At 43.7% G+C, this 16,003-nt stretch overlaps 2 protein-coding genes across 3 annotated transcripts in view; one reads left to right on the forward strand and one right to left on the reverse strand.

Moving 5' to 3' along the window:
* Positions 1–1,527: 1,527 nt before the first annotated feature.
* On the forward strand, positions 1,528–4,895 carry LOC123361757 (golgin subfamily A member 3-like; the record flags this gene model as incomplete). Its single annotated transcript, XM_045001886.1, has 2 exons — positions 1,528–3,355; positions 4,786–4,895. Coding segments are annotated over 2 exons (1,938 nt in total), but the record flags the coding sequence as incomplete, so codon positions are not given.
* A 1,973-nt stretch (positions 4,896–6,868) lies between these two features.
* The window catches only part of AASDHPPT (aminoadipate-semialdehyde dehydrogenase-phosphopantetheinyl transferase), a 50,294-nt gene continuing 41,159 nt past the window's right edge, over positions 6,869–16,003 (reverse strand). For both annotated transcript variants that reach the window (XM_045018801.1, XM_045018806.1), the window contains exons 5-6: positions 14,943–15,020; positions 6,869–9,935 (exon numbers count right to left, since the gene is read on the reverse strand). In XM_045018801.1, coding sequence (XP_044874736.1) covers positions 9,777–9,935; positions 14,943–15,020 — 237 coding nt within the window. In that variant the 3' untranslated portion in view covers positions 6,869–9,776. The remainder of the gene's footprint in view (positions 9,936–14,942; positions 15,021–16,003) is intronic.

Here is a 16,003-nt window from a genome sequence, read left to right on the forward strand (position 1 = left end):
CACATCCTAAGACAGGAGATGAAGAATGGTGGGGAGCTTGATTGTGGGATTGAATGTGAGATGCTGAAGGCTTCTGGGTTGGAAATTGTGTGTGAAGGGCTGGCCTTGGGCTTGTTCTCATTGGCCAGCTAATTGTGAATAGGTAGACAGGTGTGTAGAATGATAATTACCCTATGGGTTACAGCTGCAGCTGTGTTAATTTGATTAATCAATTAGTAATTGATTGACTACCATATTGTATATAAGAGCATGCTGGGAAATGAATAAAGAGAGATGTATACACACACACGCTGTCTCTCTCTGCTTGGACTTCGTTCCTGCTCTTGCGATGCAACAAATGGTGACCCCGATGTGATGAATGAAGATAGTGTCGGTGGCCTGAATTGATAAAAAGAAAAAGAGGGACGCGCCTGAAGTCCCAGCGTCGAGCGGCCGGAAAAAAAAAAAAAAAAAAAAAAAAAAGCGGCGCACGGCTTTCACGAGCGAGCAGCTGCTGGAGCTAGAAGGAATTCTACTGCAAGAAGTACCTGAGCCTGACGGAGCACTTACAGATCGCCCACGCCCTCAAGCTCAGCGAGGTACAGGTCTAGATCTGGTTCCAGAACCACCGCGCAGCGCAGAGGGGGAGTCCCGCGCAGTGTAGAGGAGGAGCCGCGCTCCGGAAAACTTCCCGGCGCTGTGAAGACGCAGCGGGCAGGGGGCTAAGACAGAAAGGGGGGCTCGGGTCCCACCTGGCCCCTGTTCCTGAGCCAGCGCTGATGCCTTGCGGTATCGTCCCTGCCAGGCGCTTGTTACAGGCGCTGGAGCGGCGTTCCCGGAGCAGCGGAGTCTAAACAGGGCTCTGGTGTCACCTGCAACAAAAACAAAACGCCTTTGCAAGGGCTTTTCCGAAAAGCTCCAGTGAGCAATGCCGCGCTCAGCCTGGGTGCGCTCAGTGAATCTTTAACTAGTGTCTGCGCGGCTCCCTTTTGGCAAGTTTGGAGCGTGGCAGAGAGAGGAGAGATCAGGAACGGGAGCTACGTGCGTTTGTTACTTACAGGCAATTTGAAAGGCCTGGAGAAAAAAAAAAAAAAAATCCGTGTGTGTGGAGGAGAAGAGGCAGAAGTCAGCCAGCCAACAGCCTGTGTAAGTGTGAGAGTTTATAAGGGAGCAATATTTTCTGACGTGTGAATCTACACTTGGAAACAAAAGTGAAGCATGTTGCATGGGGCAGATTTTACCTTGTGTTTGTAACATGACTTTGAGGTCTAAGAAATAACCCGTTGGTATAAAAAAAAAAAGGGGGGGGGGGCGCACCTGAGCTCAGTGTTGAGCGGCAAGCTGCAGGGCGTCTGAAAAGGGAGGCGCACCTGAGCTCAGAGGTGAGCAGCTAATATGGGAACCGCTGCGTCAACAGAGGAGAAGACGGTGACACGCATCACGGAGCGGCGGGGAGAAAAGTTCCCCTCTGATGCGTTATCCCGCCTGTTGCGGTGGGGACGAAGAAGGAGACTTTCCGTTAAAACTGTTTGGGAGCGATTGGGCTGTGAGCTCTGGAAATCGGTGGCTCAGGGCGATAAGGAGGTTTTCTCCCTGAGTCCAGTATGGCTCACCGCGCAGAGACGATTGGAGGAGTTTGAGGATGAGAGAAGACAACTGCAGAAAATGGCTGATTTTGCAGTAACACTGGAGCGAGAACTGGAACAGGTTAAATTGATTCTGCATCAGCGAGATCTACAGTTTGAATCTTTACAGCAAGAGCATCTAGTGCTCTTGAAGCAGCTCACCTTAACCCAAGAATCATTGCACACCAAAGAGCAGTCCCTAAATGACCTACAGACTCAATATGATGAGCTGGTGGCCAGGTTAGAGGAATTCCAGGGTGATGTTATTTCTAAGGATGACACGATCCAATATTTGCAGAATGAGAAGATTTTCCTAGAGGTAGCTCTGCAGGCAGCAAAAGCAAGCAAAGAAGAACTTGATGAAGGAGCAAACTTCTTAGGTGAAAGTACTGAGGTAGCATCAGAAATCTTGGCACAATTAAGCCAGGTGGAAAATCTGCAACAGGGAAGTGCCAGCCTGAAGAAACAGACCCAAAAAGTAAAGGAGCAGTTCTTACAGCAAAAGGTAATGGTGGAAGCTTATCAAAGAGATGCAAGTTCACAGGACCAGCTGATTAGTGAATTAAAATCTACAAAAAAGCGGCTGGATTTGGAAGTGAAAGAATTAAAACAGGAGCTACTGAAACTTCAAAGTGAAAAGCAGTCCATTGATGTTGAATGCTCAAGACTTCAGAAGGAAGTATCCCAGGTTCACCAGCAGATGGTGGAGTTAGAAAGCCACCTCCAGTCAGTACAAAAAGAACGGGATGACATGGAGATACAGCTACAGTCTTTGCAGATTGATAAAGAACAAATAACATCTCTTGCTGAGGTGAATGAGGTATTAAAACTACAGGTAGAACACATGCAAGAGGAAGCCAAAAAGGCCATCACTGAACAGAAACAAAAAATGAAGCGTCTGGGGTTAGATCTGACCAGTGCACAGAAAGAAATGAAGGCAAAACATAAAGCCTATGAGAATGCAGTTGGCATTCTTAGCCGCCGGCTGCAGGAAGCCCTCACTGCAAAGGAATCTTCTGAACTAGAGCTGAGCAAACTAAAAGCACAAATCGCTGATGGAGGAAATAACCAGGCTTCCCATGAAAGGATTCAAGCTTTGGAGATAGAGCTGCAGGCTGTTAGCCACAGTAAGATGATGTCGGAGAAAGAGCTGCAAGAAGTAATTTCACTCACCAGCCAGGAGCTTCAAGAATCTAGAGGTTTCAGGAGGAAGATAAAACGTTTGGAAGAAATAAACAAGAAGTTGGCCCTCGAACTGGAACATGAACGGGGGAAGCTCACTGGTCTTGGTCAGTCTAACACTGTTTTGCGAGAGTACAGCAACACCCCCGAAACAGTACTAGCAGAAAGAGAGGCAGACCTGGTGCAGCTGAATCTCCGGGTTCAAGCAGTCCTAAATATTCAAGCTTTACAGACTGCCTTAGAAAGAGAAAAGTCAAAAGTTAATAACCTTAAAAAGCAGGTTGCGGCAGCCAAAGTAGATGCAGCACATAACCGTCGTCATTATAGAGCTGCTGTTCTTGAGCTGAGTGAAATTAAGAAGGAGCTACAAGCCAAAGAACTGCTTGTCCAAACCCTTCAGGCTGAAGCAGACAAACTACAAGCTATTATTGAACGTGCTCACGCCTCTTTTAAGGCGCTCCTCTTAAAACAGAAAGGGGGGATTTGCACTGGGTGGGCAGACGCCTTGGATAAGACGCCTGCCACTCAGTTGCTGAAAGCTCTTTACGTACTTAATTGGTTACATCTTGGTAAAAACAGCCAGGTGTCCCCCGCGATTAAACATGTCAGCGGGATGACTGGGGAAGAGCAGGGTGTGGCCCCCCGACCCTCGGTCAAATGGTTTGATTATCAGCAGCAAATATGGAAAGGACCAGTTGACTTGCTAACGTGGGGCAGGGGTTATGCGTGTGTTGCCACTGATGCGGGTCCCAGGTGGATGCCAGCGAGGTGGGTCCGGCCTTGGTTGCGTCCTCCGGAGTGACGGCAGGCAGATGCGGAGGAGCCTCACAAGACGCGCTCAGATGTCGCGGAACCAGAGCCCCCAGAGGAGAGCTGTTTGTTAGCTCTGTCAGGACTTTTTCTGTCTGATCCTCCGTGAATGAATTACTCGCTTGAGATGATTTTTTGTGTTTGAAAGAAAATCTGTGTGGTACCATGCAATTATTATTTAGAACTAAGATTTATGTTTTATGTTCCTTGTTATGTTTTGTGTTGTCTGTTTTCTGGCCAGAATTGTTGTTGTGTTGTCATGTGGTTTGATGTTTTTTCCTTAAGACCCCCCCCCACCCTCAGTGTCAGTTTGATCACCTGACAGCTGAGGGATGTTTCAAAAAAAAAAAAAAAAAGAGGGGGGGGGGGTCCTGCAGAGGTTACATCATTTGTTTATTGTGTTTTGTTTTGTTCGTTTGATGTTGTTGAAATTATATGTTAAGGATTGAATGGTCATATAGGTTGATTTTATAAAGTTTTAATTTCTGGTTTATGATAGGTTATAATGTTATGCTGTTATGAGTTGCAAATGTTTTATGAATAACATAATATTTGATTAAGATAGATTGTGGTGTTATGCTGTTATAAGTTGAAAATGTTTGGTGAATGTTTTTATCTTGCTTTCCTTTTCCCTTTTCTTTTGATTGTAAATAAAGGGGGGAGATGTGGGATTGAATGTGAGATGCTGAAGGCTTCTGGGTTGGAAATTGTGTGTGAAGGGCTGGCCTTGGGCTTGTTCTCATTGGCCAGCTAATTGTGAATAGGTAGACAGGTGTGTAGAATGATAATTACCCTATGGGTTACAGCTGCAGCTGTGTTAATTTGATTAATCAATTAGTAATTGATTGACTACCATATTGTATATAAGAGCATGCTGGGAAATGAATAAAGAGAGATGTATACACACACACGCTGTCTCTCTCTGCTTGGACTTCGTTCCTGCTCTTGCGATGCAACACTTGATCAATGGTTGGATACAGAATTGAAGCAAGCAAGTGTACCAAGCTTGTCTTGGCTAGGTAGGTACTATGATAATAACTCTGGCCTTGTACTGCCTTATCTTGTTTGGCACCCTTAGAATTGGGAGCATTGGGAGAAAGGCATAGAACAGACTCTTCCTTCTTCCATGGTAGAAGGAAAGTGTGCTCCAAGAAGTGGTGACCCAGACCCCTATTCTCCCCTTGAACAGAACAGAGGGCACTTCCTGTTCTCGGAGGTGGCAAAAAGTTCCATCTCTGGCAGCCCCCATCTCTTGAATATGCTATGGGGAACCTGAGAGTGTCCAACTCCCATTCGTAATTGTGGGAGAAATGTCTGCTAAGGGCATGGGATGGGGTGTTCTGGATGCCCGGGAGGTAGACCGCTGAAATCTGGAAATGGTGGGCTATACACCAGCTCCAGAGTTTTATGGCTTTGGCCTGAGGTGCTGACTTTCTAATGTGCCGGGGGGGGGGCGGGGGGAGGCTTGACCCCCAGCCCCTCCCACACTCCACCCTTTCCCCCAAGGCCCAACCCCCAGCCTGCCTCTTTCTGCCCCAATCTGTCCACTCCCCCGAGCGCACCTCACCCTCGCTCCTCCCCCCCCCGCCAGCACCTTCTGCATGCCACAGAACAGCTGATTGTGGCGGGCAGGAGGCACTGGAGGGAGAGGGAAGAGCTGATCAGGAGGGCTGCCAGTGGGTGCTCAGCACCCACCATTTTGGCTTTGGCACACAAGGAGCAAGATCTTGCTCCTTCCTGACTGTTGATGTAGCATATGCAGGACATATTGTCCATTGTGATCCTGACTGGCTTGTCCTTGATGAGGGGCAGAAAATGAAGGCAAATGTTCCTGACTGGCCTGAGCTCAAATAGGCTGATGTGGAGACTGGCTTTGTGGGTTGTTCACCAACCCTGAACCGTGAGGGTGTCAAGGTGAGCTCCCCATCCTAATAGGGATATGTCGGTTCTTAGTCACTGATGTGGTTGGGTGAGAGAAAGGGACACCCACACAAATGTTGAGTTGCTCTTTGCACCAGTTTAGGGAATTCTTTACACAAAAGGGGCAAGTCGCCTGCCTGTCGCAGGTGTCCCTGCTTGGACAGTAGGTTGTTCCGCATCAACCCTGGAAGCAGTGGAGGTGTAGCCAGGTATGATTGGTTACAAAGGTGCAAGCTACCATATAGCCCAAGAGTTGAAGACACTCTGTATATGGAGAGAGAGAGAGAGAGAGAGTGTGTGTTATATATATGCTGCCGAAAACCCGGAGCGAGTGAAGACCCCCCCCACCGCCAAAGTGCTGCCGAGGACCTGGTAGGGAACTGGTTATTAGGATTTTGGGAGCTCATCAGTGCTCAACACTCCTTACACCATTAACAAATTAAGCCTTCTTGCAAATTAAACAAGGGCTCTATGGGGGCTAACTTCTCCCACCACTAAAATGCAATTACCTCTGAAGTGGAAAACAGTAGCTGTTCAGCAGCACACATCTGCCACAGTTTAAGGCAGGAAGTGAAGAATACCGTACCTTACCCAATCAAAGTTGCAGAGAAAAGTTAGGTAGACAGAATATAATTATACTACTGGTATTTGGCCAGAAGAAAGGGAATAACATGCTTACTCTTACAAAAAGTGATATGGAAGCTTTAATGACCACAAGTGGTCAGAATCTTAGTTTTATGTCTCATCTGCAAGATGCCAGCTCCAGCATCATACTGTCCTGTGCTCTAGCATAGATTCAATACTGATTAAGAGCAAAGCATTATACCTATTGACTCACTAATGTTACTTGCCTCAGGTTCTTGGTGTTCAAGCCTTGGAGACCTCCTATCTAACAACAACACAAGTCAAACCCTACTTAGGTGTTTGGCTGTGAACAAACCACCTTTATTATTTAAAAAACAGAAGAACAGATACAGAATGCTAGAATAATAATTCAATTTTAGAAATTATTATTTCAATAAAAAGAAACCTTAGAACAGCTCACTAATGTAAGAGTAAATAACAACGTAGAATATTTACAATATTTGGATATTAAAAATTTGTATAGAATGTGCATGACGTATGCCAAAAACATGATTACTGCCTTAAGGATGTTACAAACTAAAAAACAAGGTGAACAAACACCATCAGAGTAAAACAGAGTTGTGCATGGTCACTAAAGCTGGGAAGTGTCATCCAACAGGTAGTTTTTTCCAAGAGAGATGATGCTCATGTGCATATCTTTAGCCTCATTTCTAGCTTATATTTGTTTTCATATCCAGGTCTTTCTAGCAACATCTTATGTATGTTGATTTGTTAGTTAATGTGGTTAGCTGTGAACATACCAGTGCTTTACACCTTTTTTTTTTTGTGGAAAAACTGAACACCAAGGTCAGCTTTAGCTAACGTGTTCATTCAGCCCATGTGCTTCTGTAATATAGTAATAAGATAAATCTTGCACGATAGTGTAAGCCTGATTGAGTCATATGACCTACTTCCTACAGCCATATACTAATATCAAATAGCAACATAACTCTCTTTTCACATAGATGCAAAGTGTCCTCAAAGTACGTCTGTCACTAAACTATAATCTTTACATAAGACGCAATAAACTTTAAAATCACAGACATATGCCAAAGTTAAACACATTTATCACAATTTGTACCAGGCTATTTCTGTAAAGAACAAAGTTAAAAATCTGGCCCTAAAGCATTAAATAGATAGATCATTTACAGTAATATTAATGATTTCACCTTGGATATTCAATTACACTATCTCTTCTATACATATCCATAATGTTGATTTTCATGTGTGCTTCACATGCATAACTGCTTAAAGAGCAGATTCAGTTTATTTTCTAAATAATTATTTACAGCAGTAGTATATGCTCAGAAAACAATTCTTATGATTGTGAGAATAACTGTTTACATTCCCAGGGTATCAGAAGATCTTAATGTATAGACATGTGAAACTCTTATACCCTTATGATTGCTCCTTTTCTGTGCATGTGAATGTAAAATAATTCTATCAATACTGCCAAGATCTGAAATTGTAGATACATATGACTCATTTTAGTTTCCACAAGCCAACATTATCTCTTACCATTATTGCTTGATAAAATTTGCAAAAGTTAGATTCATCTTGGTTTTTTACTCACAGCAACAGAAATCCAAATGTAAAGGAAATCTGTATATTGTGAGGATTTACAGCCTTCCTAGTGATTCTCCCTGGTCTTTCAGGATCAATGCTTTTTTTGGAGGTGGGAGAGTTTGGGGGAGAACCAACCCTTAAGTTTCTAAACTTTCTTGTTACAGATATAGCCTTATTAGTCATTAGCCAGCCAAAAGAGGGGTTATTTGCCATATTTATCAGGATTCCCATGCCTAAATGTGATCACATACAACACTGAGAATTATTTCACTGCAGATGATAACATTTATTATGCACTTGCCAATGGGGCTTAGTGTTTGCAGTGCGGTCTGCTAAAAAGCACTGGATTCTCAGTTTGGTCTGAAACACCAGCAGCAGGGACAATTAAGACCAATAACTAATAAACAAGATTATTTTTAAACATCTATTGTAGTCTGGAGAAAAACATCCATCAGCAAATTCTTATGACTGCTATTATTTTAGCAAATAAAATAAAATTTTACAATCAGCAGGGTACAATGGACTTAATGTTGGTTTTCTCCGTTAAGAAATTTCCCTTGACTTTAAACAGAATTACCTTGGCCCCTGGGGGAATCCTAACCCAAGATCCAATAGTCGTCATATTTTTAGTACTACAAATTCTTAATTTTAAGATTCACTCCTACCTACAGGGTAAAGCTGTAATGATTGAGAGAGAATTATGTAATTATTTATTAATTAATGGCTCAATTTTAAAAGTGTGCTGTAAAAGCAGGCAAAAGGATAATATTAACAGGTATTATTTGAGTGTGAGAAAGTGATTATCTGCATCATCAGCATGGGGGCTTTTGTAAGACCATAAAACCCATTTCCTTCCTGCCTCAAATCCTATTTAACATCAGAGGTGCAAGTTTAATGGTTATAATACAAGCAGGCTTTCACCCAATCAGAATGCAGGACAATTTGGGCACAATCCTACTCCCACTGAAGTCAACATGAATTTTGTTTGACTACACTGGGAAGAGAATGGAGCCTTTTATTCTGAGATAATGATTCTGGTCAGTATCCATTCCCTGCACCTTTCAAATGATCTCAAGTATCCACACTTCCTAGATTAAAAAGAAGGATACACAATGGGAAAAAGTATTGTCTGAAAAGGACAAGACAGAGTCTAAAATTGTCTTTTAGCACCTATTGCTCTCTCCCAAGTCTCTCTGAAGTCTACATGACAATGCAATACTCTACATTCCCCAGCTCCAGCTCTGCGGTCCTCCTTGGAGAAGGGCAGACAGTGCCTATATATTTACAAAATAGGGGTCCCCAGAAATAAAGAGAACAGAAATGCAAATGTGGGTCCAGAAAAGCAGAACTACCACTTCAGAGGACTCAGATATCTAAAGGAGAGGCAGAAAACCTGTACACTATTAGCGGAGAGAATCAGTACAGACAATTGTGAGGAGGCGACTGACTGTGTGAGGACATACCTCACCAAAAGCCCAGGACTTAGAACACTCTCAAACTGGTTTTACACAGCTGTAGATCCATTAACAGCACTTACAGTGGTGACAAATAAGTTTGGTAATTTCACATAGAACTTTTGCTATGAAGTAATAGTGCCATCATCATTAACCAACTGTTTTACTTTGGCTTTGCCCAGCCACTTTGGCATAAAATTATGATTTCATGAGAAAGAGGCAATAATATCACTTAAACATCAGCAGAAATTAAGCATGAAAAACACATTTTCTTTAAATATTAAACACTTGTTGCTCATCAAGAGCAGCATTAATGTAGCTCTGTTCACTGCTATTGGCAGGGGGTAATCATGGAGATAAGAGAATCACAGAGGTAGATGCAAATTACACAATGAAAAGAAGGTGCAGGATCAATTTACATCTTTTATTTCACAGTTTCTTTAGCCTGAAATGATCTCAGCATAGGGGAAAGAGGGTAAAAGGTGGCAGCTTTGTGAGGCTGGAAAACCGAATATTGGTCTAAAAGGAGAAATGTATACACACACTCAAATTAAGCTTTGCAAAGGAACAATGAGTGGTCTTTGAAAGATTTCAGCTTCTTTTCTTGGAAACACAGTTATCTTGAATGAGTACTCTGGCGTGCTGGGCATTCCTGCTTGGAACAAAAGTTATCCCAGTATGCAGGGTCTTCAGGTGCTATAGGAACACCGGCAGCAACTAAATCATTAAAAGTCAATACCTGGAATTGTGGCTGGGTCAGGTCTTTAGAAAGAACCTAAGGAAAATACATTTGAGAGTTAGATGGAAGCATGGACAAATTTCACTCCTCTCCCTCCCCTCCGCCCCAATCGGTTTAAACTGTTGTACATACTAAAAAGAATAATTTTAAAATGTTGATTGATACTAATGCAATAAAAAAATTAACCTTAAATACGTTAAGATGTACAGTAGTGGGGATGCAGATAATATAGTCCTAGAGATTAACATTATAGTGAATAAAATTAAATAAAAGAATAAAATGGAAAAGGGAAAAAGTGCCAGGGAATCAGATTCATAGATATTAAGGCCTATAAAGAAGGGCTATTTATCCTACAATAATTGTGGTTCTTTGAAATGTTGTCGTTAGTGTGGATCCCACTGTTGGTGCGTATATGCCCCATACATTAGAGATCAGATTCTTCTAAACAGCAGTATCTGTCATGGCAATGTGTGCACCCTGCATCTGCTCATGCTTCCATTGGAAAAAAAAAAAAACACACACATATGGTGGTGATGCGGAGACCATCCCTGTGGGGCATGAGTTGGCACCCCAACATTCCTATCCATTTGGTGTCTTGCTGGGGAGTAAATAGACCTGTCCCAGAGCTCCAGGGGCACATACATGTGCCAACATACGACTGAATGCCACAAGGAACATCCCTATTATTGTACACAGATTGGATCTTATCTCAGGTAGCAGTGATTGCAACAACAGGAAGTGGTTCTCATGCAGGTACACTCTATATGATCTGGAGTCTACTGTAGCTCTTATGAAGTCTATCATTTGCAATAGGATAAAAGATTATGTTTATTTTTGTATTTCACTAGGAGGGACAGTGGGATCCTTGCTGTCTCTTGCTGGGACCTGTCTCTGATCAGTCAGTCATCCAGGTAAGAGTAGATGTGACTGCCCTGACTTCCCAAGTGTGCTGCAACCACAACCAGGCATTTTGTAATGACTGTCAGCATAGTGGACAGGTTGAATGGCAGTACCTTGTTTTGTTAATGATTGGGCCTCACCTTAGGTACTACCTGTGGGCTAGATGGACGGCTATGTGGAAGTGTGCCTTTTGCAAGTCGAGAGCCATGAACCAATTCTCAACCTGCAGAGGTGGAATGATGGAGGCATTACCATCCTGAATCTGAGGCAGCATATTAGTTGAGTCTCCTCAGGTCTAGCAAAGGATGAAGACACTCGTTCTTTGGGATAAAGAACTATGGAGAGCAGAAGTCTCTCCTATGGCTCCTAGATGAAGCAATGAGGGCACTTCTGTTTGCAACAGGATCTTATGAGAATGATGCTGGAAGAGGGATGGGGAAGGGGGATAAGTAGGGAAATGTGACATCCCTTCCGGCCTTGTATAGCTTTTGCTTATGGTAGGGGAACCCTTTGTTTCAAAACTTGGTTCCCAGAGCAGTTTGTGGAAAAATACTGACATCCCAAGATGGAGTCCAGAATCATGTGGCCTGGTCACATGTCCTTGTAGAGTCATAGCAGCCATTACTTACAGGCTGTCTGGAGTGCTCTCAGGAAGGCTTACCAGATGGGAGATAAGCTTCTCCTAAGGCCCACTGTTTTCCCTAACGGCTCATTGCTCTGCATAGGTTCTTCCCAACCAGCTAGCTAGACTGGAAGCATCTTGTCTAGTGGGCATTACCCAGGTGTAACTACATTTGAAGTACAGATACATAGTATTTATAACTTCACATACAAAAATGAAACGTGTACAAATAAGATAATCATATTCAGCAAATCATAACTTTTCCAGTGACATCTCACATGACCCATCTTGCATAAAATGCATCATAATTATGCTATAACCATAACATCATAATACCACTATGTCACACCCCTTTCTCCATCACAGGTGTCATCTTCATCATGAGACAGTGACACCAGCCCTTACCCCAGTGGTCAAGAACTTCAAATGCTTCCAGGAGTTCCTCTCCCAAATAGCAGACACCCTGGACATCAAAACAACAGTATTCCAGGAGATGCCCACTGACCTCCTCCATCACACACCTGACACAGTCACAAAGCCAACAGGCTTGACAGGAGTGTTGAGAGTCACACTGGAGTTGATCCTTGTCTGCCTTGTCCCTTTCCATGGGGCTTGATCAACCATTAGACAAATGGGTGTAAGACATAATTGCCCTCAGCTACCCTATTCATTTCCACACATGTCTTACCTGAAGCAGAGCATTTAGCAAGGGGGTTCTACCTCAGGTAACTGGGGTTGCTCTCTGAAGGTGAGGCAGAGGCAACCCTGCTTGTAGCTGGGGAGGAATAAACTGGCAAGGGTGACAATGAGTCACCCTCTTTGAATGACAGTGCCATGTAGTGATGTGGCCTCTGCATCACATCTAATTCTGATCACCGCTTAGGAGCACTAGATCTATGGGTCTCTGCAGGGGTATATCTTGGACCTGTCATTATTTTGGTCATGGATACCAAGAACGGTACCAGAGCTCCCCCCCGCCGCATGCCATTCCTGCCTTGGTGGAGGATTTGGAGGCTTTGTCCTTGGAGGAGTGATATTTGATGTGCTCTTTGTGCAATGGTCCTTTTGTTTTTCAGAGCTGTGCTTATGCTCCAGGTGGGAATGTTTCTTGGCATCACTTGTCCATGATCAGAGTGTAGGCACCAGTTATTATGTGAGGCTGCCAGCGCACCAAGGTTGACAGTGCTGAGGATGCCAGTGTCCTCTTCACTGCCCGATCCCAGGCTCTGGTGCCTATTCCAGGGAGCACTTTCTGATCCAAAGTATTTGGTTCCACTTTTGGCAGCTATCATTTCCTCAGGATCTGAACTGACACACACGGATTGCTCAAGAAGATGTAACTTGAGCTGCACATTCCTGGGCTTGCGCATCCTGGATGAAAATGACTGACACACTTCACACCTGTCTGAGATGTGGTTCTCCCCCAGGCAGAAGCAATAGTGTAGCTAGGAGTGGAAATCTGGGTGGGTCCTGACTTTCAGGTGGACGGGCAATGACAGACTGTGCTAGCTCAGCTTCTCCCCTGATGCCACTCCCTATTCCTAGCCCTGGTGCCCCCAGATGAAGGGTTTCACTTGCCAAGCTGGGCACGCACATGGGGCAGCTCAGAAAATAGCCAGGCAGAGCTGCCAGCATGTAGCTTTCTGAAAGATGGGCGCATAGCTCTGTCTTGGATTTCAGGTGCCCAAGTGATGCTTCGGGCCGCACTACACCCCTGCTCAGATATGGGTGGGCCTGGATGCTAAGTGGGTGGGTGTGCCCCTGGGCAGAAGAGGTAATAGTCGTGTCTATCAGCAGGGGGAGGAGAACATCACAGGACAAGCAGCGTTTGAACCCTAGTGGCTTAGGGTCTGCCATATTAGCATGAAGCACCTCACCCTGCTTAACAAAAGGTGTGTATGCAGGGGTGGGAGAGGACTTTTTTTTTAAATGGAATGTCGAAATTAATGTAATAAGGGGATAAGAAGGGGACTATAGATTCTTTTCACCAAATCAGTCAGGAAAAGGGTGAGTTTGAAGCTCTATATAAGTAGTGGGTTGAACACTCACTAGATTCCATCTTTATGTCATGGACATTAAGAAGAGAGGGTTCCGGATGCTCCATCTTTTATGCCCTTGCATGGGAGGATGAAGAGGCACAGGGGGTTATGGGTAGCCCCGACCGACACTGCTTTTGAAAAGAATCCAATATCATATGCATGAGGCACATGCCTACATGTCATGTGATGCATACCTGAAGGACCATTATGATCATGTATTGTGATCACCTGCATTACACAGACCAAAGAACCTCATCCAATAATTTCTACAACAGCCTTTAACTTCTGCGTGAGCTATAACATCTCTTTGAGAAAGATATCCAGTCTTGATTGAAAGACTCCAGGTGGAGAATCCACCACATCCTTAGGTAAGTAGTCCTAAGTTGTTCCAATCGTTAATTATTGACCCTATTAAAAAAATTGTACCTATTTCCAGTCTGAATTTGTCTAGCTTCACCTTTCAACCACTCAATCTTGTTATGCCTTTTTCTGATAGATTAAGAAGATGTCTGTCTACTATCATAAGTCTTTCTCCCATGTAAAAACTTGTAGACTGATCAAGTCACTTCAACCTTCTCTTGGAGAAAGAGAGAGCTTCCTCAGTCGTTCACCATAAACCATATTTTCTAGACCTGAAATCATTCTTGTAGCACTTTTCTGAACCCTTTCCAAATTTGCGACATCCTTTTTGAAATGTGGACATCAGAGCTGGACACAGCATTCCAGTAATGTCCTTACTAATGCCATACTCAGAGGTAACACCACCTCTCCCTATTCTTACTAGACATTCCTCTGCTTATGTATCGAAGCATCACATTCACCTTCTTAGCTACAGCACTGCACTGACAGCTCACACTCAGCTGATTACCTACCATGACCCCTAACTCCCTTTCAGGGTAACTGCATTCATGGATAAAGCCCCCATCTTATAACTGTGACCTACAATCTTTATTCCTCGATACAAGTCCTTTAATTTTGTTGGTCTAAATAGAAACAAAGAGGTGGATTGAGCACCATAAAAGACCATACAACCCCTGCACTTTATCACTGTGATGACTGTGAGAGATTTGAGACCAGACCCACAAACACCACAAGCTGTGGATCAGGAAGAGTTGTCTGCCCTTTTATGGCTGAATTTTTAAAGTACAAGGCTCCAAAGAGTTGCAATTCTAGGATATCCACTGAAGGTGGGAACAGTGAGTCAGACCAGAGAAGCCACAAGAGCTGAATTCTGTTTCCAGGAGAAATGAACCAAATGAAGTGAAATTGGCAGATTAAGCCCTTTGGAGGGTCTCTGACTAGCTGTTCTCCATGATTCCTGATAGGTAGAGCCATTACGCTTATTATAAAGCTTGTGCTATAGGATAGGGAAAAATGACATTTATGACCAAAATACTTAGTATTCTATTCAAATTGCATAATGCCGTACAAAATGAAATAAAAGGAAAGTTATTTTAGAGACCAAAACTCATAACATCTTACGTTAGAATCCTTCTGTACAAATACTTCTGGTTTCCCCAGAGCTACTGCAACATGATGGAGATCATCCAACCGGGTTTCCTGAAAAAGTAAAAGTAAGATAGTATATTAATTTTCATTACTGTATGTCTGAAATAGACTACAGGGATATATATACTGGAATTCAGGGCAAAACCAAGGAGTAATTTAAAGATGGGACTATCACTCTTTTAAAATAATCAACATTCACAAGTGAGAAGAAGCCTTCAGCAGATTTGATCAAAAAGACATGATTCAATCGTGAAAAAATAATCAGGACTTCGCTCCCAGCTCTGCTGAAAATATTCTCTGCAACTTGGGGCACACCACTTATCTTCATGTGCCTCAGGCCTGGTCTACACTAGGCGTTTAAACCGGTTTTAGGAGCGTAAAACCGATTTAACGCCACACCCGTCCACACTGAGAGGCCCTTTATATCGGTATAAGGGGCACTTTAAACCGGTTTCTGTACTCCTCCCTAACGAGAGGAGTAGCACTAATAACGGTATTACCATATCGGATATGGGTTAGTGTGGCCGCAGATCGACGGTATTGGCCTCCGGGCGGTATCCCACAGTGCACCACTGACCACTCTGGACAGCAATCTGAACTCGGATGCAGTGGCCAGGTAGACAGGAAAAGCCCCGCGAACTTTTGAATATTTCCTGTTTGCCCAGCATGGAGCTCCGATCAGCACGTGTGGTGATGCAGTTAAAAATCAAAATAAAGAAAGAGCTCCCGCATGGACCATGCGGATGTGATCGCTGTAAGGGCAGGCAAATCTGTTCTATCAGCGCTCCGTTACAGAAGACGAAATTCAAAATCATTTTTAAAAAATCTCCAGACAGACGCCATAGCAGGGACTCAGCGCACTGTTGCGTGACAAGCGTAACGGAAAGCCAAAGAATCAAATGGACGCTCACGGACTGGAGGACTCAAGCTATCCCACAGTTCCTGCAGTCTCTGAAAAGCATTTGCATTCTTGGCTGAGCTCCAAATGCTTCTAGGGTCAAACACAGTGTCCGCGGTGGGTCAGGGCATAGATA

The sequence above is a fragment of the Mauremys mutica genome, chromosome 1 (assembly GCF_020497125.1).
Source record: "Mauremys mutica isolate MM-2020 ecotype Southern chromosome 1, ASM2049712v1, whole genome shotgun sequence".
NCBI lineage: Eukaryota > Metazoa > Chordata > Testudines > Geoemydidae > Mauremys > Mauremys mutica.